Raw genomic sequence first — 8,270 nt, forward strand, 5'->3', positions numbered from 1 at the left:
CAAATGTTAATCATTTTTGTCCTCGGATGAAGATGTTTCTGTCACTCAGTTGTCCTGTTCATAACAATATTCACATACTTGTCTAAAGTCTCATTAGCATATGAGTCTAATTGAAAACATTGCAATGTACGACCTTACTGCACACTCAGACCAAGGAGCCACAGGAGAACTCTTTCTCTGCTATCTCTTCTAGTTGTTTTAATTACCCCGACACCAGCAAACTAAATACCAAAGCAATTACTGGAGAGTACAAGGACACAGCACAACTCACTGTAGCTTTATAGGAAGCACTGATATCTAAAACAAGATCTGGCTCGGAGCAATCAGAAAGGGAGCACATGGAATGATCACACTTTGATTATTAGATGTGTGCACATAAGGGGTGTGTGGATCAACATTTGCAGTGTCTTCACAGTAGGTGGTGGCTGCTCGCATGTGAGGGATGATTGGAATGACTCATAACTGCTAAACTAATCCTGTGTTGATTATAAACACAAATGTTTATTATTAGTATAATATTATTATTAAATGTTTGTTCCCTGAAGATTGCATTGTGTAGAATTTCCTGTAACTCATTATTTTATAGAGGCCACATGCTCCCTTCTTGCAAAACTTCTATGAATAGCTCTTCTCTTAAAGAAGTTGGAAAATTCAAAGTGGATCATTTTGGCCAGATGTAAAACTTGCTTCACTTTAACCTTCAGTAAGAAATGCATTTTGCGCCATTTTGCTAGTAAGTGCTTTTGCACTTGGAAAAATAGGATGTGAGTTAATGGTGTTTGCCTCATGAGAATAAGTAAAAGCTTTGGCATCACACATAGGCTGGTGAATTTTTTAAGTGCATCTGAGTGCTACACAGCACAGAAGCCCTTCAGATACGCTGCGCTGAACACAGCAAATACAAAAACAAAAACAGTGCCATCAGATCAGTTACGCCACAGTAGCTGTAGTGGAAAATAATTAGGGCGGTCGTTTGACACTGATTACTAGAAAGACTCCTCTCGCCTAATTGTCTTTATGTCAGTAATTACAGGCAGAGGATACGGTATGTGTTTCACGGCAGCTTCAGAAGCCCATCCACAGTATTGATTTAACATGAAGCACCAGTTAAATCGAAACCTGGTTTAATCTGGTTGGCCCTGTGAGGCACTCATGCAATGTTTGAGGGGATGATGATTTAGTTCAAGTTGGAAATTGGGGCTGCAGGGATTGATGAAAAGTTAGTTAGTGCATGAAGGTGTGTGTGAGAGCTGAGAAACTATTGCTTTTAACACCAAAAATACAAGAAGTTCACAGTGAATTCCTGAAGAGCATGAAAGAGCTCGTAATGTCATTGCTTATAATACAGTGTTGCTAAACACTATACTATACATTACTGAGAAATGTACTCTTATGCTTAACTTATTTCCTTATATTTTCATCTATCCTTAACCCTTTCTCCTCTCCCCCTCCATGTGGTGTTTCTCTGTCCCTCTGATTGGCTGTTTACTTTGTACATTCTAACACAAAGGTCACTGAACCATTTAAGAGTATTTGGTGAGGGTGTTGACAGCTGAAGGTCCAGTAGGATTTTTAAAAACCAAACCAACGATGCTTTTCTGACACTGAATTATTTTGCAACCCAAAAGTGTTGATAGCGTTACTTTGCATTTTGCATTGTGTCTGCTTCAGGCTGTGGAAAAAACAGATGATCACCATGAAATCAGGCAGGACATTGTAAATAGATTTGGGCAGTGGAGAGCAATGGTGACCTACTTAAGCATTATATCCTTTAGTTTTTAGTATCTAAATGTATATAGAGATCTTCATTGTTTGTTGCAGTACTATGTCCTTTCCTCCTTCTCAGGTTATTATACCAGTAATGGCAGATCACCACATGAAAATACCACGCTGATAAATGCTTTATTCTTCAAATACATGCAAAGCTGTATCTGATGGACACAGTGAAGAGCTGTTTTTTGTTACTCAACTTGAATGAGCTGGAAACAATGACACATGATCATCACGTTCATTTAGAAATGAAGTACTAGTGTCAGTTTATTTTTCTATCAGTGGTTTCCTTATTTTCACGTGATGTTTTTTTTTCTTTGTCTTGACCCTTCTGCTGTGCTTGTCTTTTTTTTAAAATAAACTCCTCAGACTCTGGGGAAATATCTCAACACATCCTGTTTATAACCACAAACCCTGAACATTACAGCCTTTGTTTTTAGTGACTGAAAAACAAGAACACTTTTACAAACATAGTCCTCCACAGTCTGTATGCAGATTACTTTATGTATGTTCATCTCTTTTAATCTGCAGGCAACCTGAAAGTGATAATTTTATATCAAGATTTCATAAATTGAAACAAAGAACGGAAAAGGGAAAGGGAACTACAGTTCGAAGTTCTAGCTGTTTGTGTGCACTGGGTGATGAAGCCATCCAGCTACACATGAAACATAAAAGTCAAATGATCACTGATTACTTTCCAACCATCCTTCCTTTGACATAGAGAAAATGTGCCTTCTCCTGATAAAGTTACCATAATCACAGTATAAAATCACTGTGTAAGTGATCATATTATCTACAGTTGTTGTTCCATTCATGTGTTCCGCTACAAACATGCTTCAAAATATTTTCAGAGAAAATGACTGCAGATAACTTACCTGTGTTGTCACTTGTCACTAACAGATATACACTTAATTGTGTGCTCTATAATTGCTCAAAGGCACTTAGACATTTCCAGGAATTCAGTAGCAACAATATAGAGTCAATATGGAGAAGATTGCATTTTAAAAATATGTTTTATGTAAAAATCATGAAACAAAATCCAATATGATAAAAATATTTGCTCAAAAATGACACCTTCTTATTAAAAATATATATTGTTTCACTTTTTATTTAAAATTAATATTACTACACTTACTAGCAGATTTCATTATACAATGTGCAACAAAGATAAAGACAGTCTAATCAATTATTGACTGATGAGCCCTCAACTTTTTCTTATCATGTACATCTTGGAATGTTGAATGATTCAAAGATACTTGCTCAGAGTTTTCAGAGTTTTCACAGAAATGTCAAGATTGAGTTGAAGAACCAGTTTGTTTACAGATGTCTTTCACAGAGGAGGATTGTCATTAATCACCATCCATTACCAGGAGCCATGATGGAGCCTTCTCACCACCAGATTGTGTAAGTGCCCCCCCTGCTGACTGAGTAGTGAATTATTCACAATCATTTCTTAGTCCATCAGAATTCCCCCTGAGTCTTATTGGTAGCAAAGATACCGTTTCAATGCCATGGGAAGATGGAGGTCCTGAATCCCATCCAGCCTCTGCTTGCCCACAATCTTCCTGATGTGCAGCCGGCACAGCTGCATTAGAAGAGACACTCCTGAGTAAGTGTGAGGGGAGAAGTAAAGCCATGGTAGAGAGACGTTTGGATTACTAACTGAAGGCACCAGCAAAAAAATAAAGGCCATGAAAACCCCACACTACTTGGTTAGTTTGGATTGAATACCTCCGTCCTGTCTCAGCATCCTCTCCACAGGGCTGTTTGGGGCTGTAAGGTGCAGTGGCTGCTTGCCCTCTGAGTTTCTTAGAGAGCTGTTGGCCCCGTGGTCAAGCAGGACAGACACCAGCTCAGGGCTGGACAGACGAGCAGCTATGTGCAGAGGAGAGTCTCCAGACACACAGGTGTTCACAGCAGCACCTGAAGAAGAACATGGACAGATTAGAGGTCAGATATGGTATGATGTCTTTACATTATGTAAGAGGTCTTCTTTGTATACAGTAGGGCATCAAATATCCTCTTTATTATTATTATTATTTATTATTATTATCAACTGATAATTTCCTACAGCTAAATGCAGAAAAAACAGAAGTCCTAGTTATTGCCCAAGACAAGTATGTTTCTACAATCATGCAAAACATTGGGCCCCTCTCCTCTGCTGTTCGCACCAACCTCCGTAATCTGGAAGTCATTTTGAATTCTTCATTATCACTAGACAGCCATGTCAAGCTGCTAACCAGATCATGCTTTTTTCATTTAAGAAATATCAGTAAGCTGACAACATTAGTGTCTTTCACAGAACTTGAGATGATTTTGCACGCCTTTGTCTCATCTCCTATCGATTACTGTAATGCTCTTTTCACCTCACTTAGCACGTCCGCCCTAAACCGTCTCCAGTCAATCCAGAATGCTGCTGCTTGATTACTCACCAGGTCAAACAAACGGTCTCACATCACTCCCTTACTGAAAACACTGCACTGGCTCCCTGTGGCATATAGGATTAAGTTTAAAATTCTCATTCTCACCTTCAGAGCCGTTCACGGTCAGGCCCCAGATTATCTGTCAGAACTCATTCACCCGTATTCACCCACCAATTCACTAAGGTCAAACCCCCTACACCTGCTGTCTGTCCCGCAGAAAACATTTTAAGACTCGTGGGGATCGTGCGTTTCAGTCCATAGCACCAATCCTCTGGAATTCTCTACCCGCCTCGCTACGTCTTTCTGACTCAGTTGAGTCTTTTAAAAAACTATTAAAAACATTAATGTTTAGACAGGCCTATGGGTAATCATGTCCAACCAGTGGCTATAACAGGAGTTTATAATGTTGTCCATGACGTACTCATTTGTTCTTGCTGTTGTTGTTTTTTATTGATGTAAAGCACTTTGTGACCATGGTCTGTGAAAAGTGCTATATGAATAAACTTTACTTACTTACCTTACTTGGTGTCAAGCAGTATAGATATTGCACAGCCAGTCAAACAACTGAGCATTTAGTACATTTACACAAGTAATGAAATTAAGTTTAATTTTGAGAAACTCATGCCTACTTTTTTTTTTAAGATTTATTTTTGGGCTTTTTTGTGCCTTTAATGCAGAGAGAGGACAGTGGATAGAGTTGGAAACCAGGGAGAGAGAGTGGGAAATGACATGCGGAAAGGGGCCACAGGTGGAAGTGAACCTGGACCTACTGCTTGAGATGAGAGTCTCAATACATGGGACGTGCGCCCTAACCATTGCGCCACCAGTGTGCCCCACTTATGTCTACTTTTGATGCTACTTTTTGGCTCTACTCAAAAAAAAAAAAAAAAAAAATATCTACTTTCTATTTCTCTACTTTTGACTTACACATTTCTTTACTGCATTATTTTTCACATTCAAAAAATAAATAGTTTTTTACATATAAAGATTCTACACTGGTGGACACTGAAAATGCCCACAAGTTAAAGTATTTGTGTAAAAGCAGTAACGTATTTAAATGTGCACATGAATTGTACATCTGTTAAGTACCAAGGATCTTGTTGTAAAGTCAACCCTATAATGCCTGACCCAAGAAATAATGGACAGAAAATTCTTGTATTTTGAATCTGAAGTCTTCATTTGGTCCTCTAACAAAATGTAAAAAAATAAAAAATAAAAGTTTTTTGTTTGCATTATATTTGATACATCGGACATTACACAGGAACTTTACTCCTTGGCCATCTATAACATCTGCATCATTATCTTTTCAAACAGCTGCCTTTTTCAATCCTTTTCTTTTATTTTGCAATGTGGTAACCAGGAATTACATGAAACTCGGGCAATAACAATTACAAAACACCATTTTTCTTGCCCATCTGTAACATCTGCATCTTTTATCTTTTATGCTTCCTTTTTCTATCTCTTTACATTTTATTTTGCCAAGTGATAGGTGAATTGCTATCGAGGAAGGCCAGGACATCTTCCGTACAGTAATTATTTTTAACCATCAAAATAGGTTTTTCAATTTTGAGTCCAAAAATTTCAATCTTCAATTTGTGTAATTGATTCAACAAAATTTTGAACAAACTGAAGATTGTACATTTACAAACACAATTTAAATTACATTTGTTTTAAAACATGTAAATAGACTAAAAATAAATCTAAATGGTGTTCTCTTGGAGTACAGTTACTTTTAGAAATGGGCTACTATACCCCCTGGAGAGGTCGTCAATTTGTTAGCAATCTTATGAACAAATTTTTCAAACTCCACTATCAGAACAGTTCATATAGTTTCCTCGTTAACTTTAAATAGTTAATTTACTGGAGAGTTTAACCAAAAGCATTCTCACCAAGTTGAAGCAGTTTCCTCACAGCACCCAGATGCTGATTGGAGCAAGCAACGTGGAGAGGGGAACCTGATTGGTCGATGTAATGATCCACATCTGCACCGTGCTGAACAAGAGGCTCGATGCACTCTGAGTGACCTAGAAAAAAAGAAAGTTACCATAATCATCACAATAAGAAATGATGCACATGAAAGGTTTGCTTTGAAATCTGCTCAGACTCTCCTGGGAAGATTAAGCAATTGTTTTTACTTTGAAGCCTGCAACAACACAGCTTTTTTTCTTTATACATTATACAATTACTAGATGTATTCTGTTGTTTTGGCACTCTAAACAAACTGGCTTTGCATAGATTATCTGAGCATATGCAGCAGAATGTGAGCTCTGACCTTTTGCTGCAGCCCTGTGTAGTGGAGAGCTGGTCAGACTGTTCCCCACGGGAGTCGCTCCATGTTTAAGAAGCAGCGATACGCAGGTCACATGACCCTTTGCACAAGCTTCTGACAGAGCAGTTTGTCCATCCAATGTGGACATGTTTACCTGTCATGGGAAGATATTTATTTCAGTTCTCCCGATATCTCTATACAAAACAATATATACTACCATGTTTCCAAAAAGGTTGGGACACTGTGAAAAATGTTATTACAATGAAACGTGATGATTATCAAAACATTTAAACTCTATATTTGATTAAAACCCATACAAAAAAAATAATGTATCAGATGTTGAATCTGATAAGTCCCTTTACTTTTTAGAATATCATATGCCAATTTTAAAATTCATGCCAGCAACATTTTTCAAAAAAGTTAAGGGCAGTGGCAACAAAATAAGTTGTGAATGCTAAGAGAAAAATGTTTGGTGCGTTATAAAATGTGAGCTAAAACAAAGAAAACCCCAAACACCAGAAATTCTAAATTAAGAAATAATTGTCAAACATTGCATTTTTAAAAATACAACATAAGTTCCCAAATGCTTACAGGGTTTTGTTAAAAGAGGTGACGCAACATAGTGGTACACAATACTCTTTCTCACCTATGTGTTTCTAGCTTCTAATTCAAAATGGGCATAAACATTTCCAAAATCATAAAACATTTCTCAGTTTCAACACCTGAAATGTTGTCTTTATGCTGTTTTCAGTTAAATATGAAGATCTCTGCAGATCCTCTTTCAAACATGCAGCCTATTGAGGCAGTCTGACAGTTTAAACTTTGCACTTGCAGAATAACTGCTGCATGCATGGCTGTGTCTGCGTGGATGTTTTCAAGTTTTTCTTGGTTAATCTCTCACTAAAATCCACCAACATGAAGTTTAACTGAACAATAATTCACACGGTTGTACCTTTTCAACTCCAACATTCAGGAGTGCACGTTTAAATTGGGTTTATCTTGAATTCAGTTACATTTACAAAAAACTAGCCAAACTAGATCCTAATGTCTAACTAACATTTGCGCCATTCTCAATCAGAAGCTTTGCACAAGCCACATAGCCTTGCATGCAGGTTCCATGGAGGGGAGACACCTGGTCAAGAGTGCTCAGGTTAACACAGGAACCCTGTGAACAAATAGCAATGAGGTAAACGATTAATTGAGGCACTGTAGATACAGAGGTTATCTCTAAATTAAATAGGGTCTCTCTTAAGTAGCCATTATCTCAGGATGCTGGTTCAAATAAAGTGGATATGCATGTTATTATAATGGCAAAATATTCTTAATCTAGCCTTCAAAATCCCCTGAAAGTTTACCTGAGCAATGAGTCTTTGCAGAGCAAGGAGACGTCCATTAAAGGCAGCATCATGAATCAGAGACCAGTCAGATTCAACCTCTAGGTGTCCAGAGAAACAGAAACTTTTGTATCATAAATACACATTTGAATAATATAGTACACTTTCTAATCATTAAAAATATTCCCCAGTTGTAGTGTGAGCAGTAACTTACCACTCATTAATGGGTTGGAGAAGAACACAACAACTCCTCTCTGACATGTACAGCCTCGCAGAGTCTCTTTGTTCCCAGCAAGCATACTATTTCACTGTGGCGTAAAAAAATTGTTGGTTTTAACCCTCGAATGCTTTTCCTCAGAGATTTCTTTTGTTGCTAAAAATGCTGCAACATATCAGAAAACATCTGAAAGCCGTTTGATCCTCATCTGTTTTCACTGTATTTGTGGCAGTTCTGGGTGCTATGATGTCACTTCC

At 37.7% G+C, this 8,270-nt stretch overlaps 1 protein-coding gene across 5 annotated transcripts; it reads right to left on the reverse strand.

Annotated features, from left to right (window-relative positions):
* Positions 1 to 2,862: 2,862 nt before the first annotated feature.
* Positions 2,863 to 8,270, reverse strand: LOC109984363 (ankyrin repeat and SOCS box protein 9). 5 transcript variants are annotated; one of them, XM_020634479.3, is made up of 7 exons: positions 8,011 to 8,270; positions 7,818 to 7,897; positions 7,520 to 7,627; positions 6,466 to 6,616; positions 6,083 to 6,217; positions 3,502 to 3,693; positions 2,863 to 3,355 (listed from the first exon to the last, which is right to left on the reverse strand). In XM_020634479.3, exons 1-7 carry the CDS (start codon positions 8,093 to 8,095, stop codon positions 3,207 to 3,209), a joined length of 900 nt encoding a protein of 299 aa, XP_020490135.1. In that variant the 5' UTR covers positions 8,096 to 8,270; the 3' UTR covers positions 2,863 to 3,206. The 5 variants fall into 5 exon arrangements, with proteins under 5 accessions (XP_020490135.1, XP_020490136.1, XP_065817916.1 ...); XM_020634480.3 differs by having other exon boundaries at positions 2,863 to 3,375; positions 8,011 to 8,269; XM_065961844.1 differs by having other exon boundaries at positions 7,818 to 7,920; positions 8,011 to 8,266.

This window comes from Labrus bergylta, chromosome 13 (genome assembly GCF_963930695.1).
Source record: "Labrus bergylta chromosome 13, fLabBer1.1, whole genome shotgun sequence".
Lineage (NCBI taxonomy): Eukaryota > Metazoa > Chordata > Actinopteri > Labriformes > Labridae > Labrus > Labrus bergylta.

Excerpts from the sequence above, each read along its gene's own strand:
- LOC109984363 (XM_020634479.3), bottom strand. The coding sequence starts at position 8,095 with ATGCTTGCTGGGAACAAAGAGACTCTGCGAGGCTGTACATGTCAGAGA. Across the intron at positions 6,218-6,465 it reads ACACAGGGCTGCAGCAAAAG|GTCACTCAGAGTGCATCGAG; the intron begins GTCAGAGCTCAC and ends CTTTTTTTCTAG. Across the intron at positions 3,694-6,082 it reads GAGGAAACTGCTTCAACTTG|GTGCTGCTGTGAACACCTGT; the intron begins GTGAGAATGCTT and ends GTTCTTCTTCAG.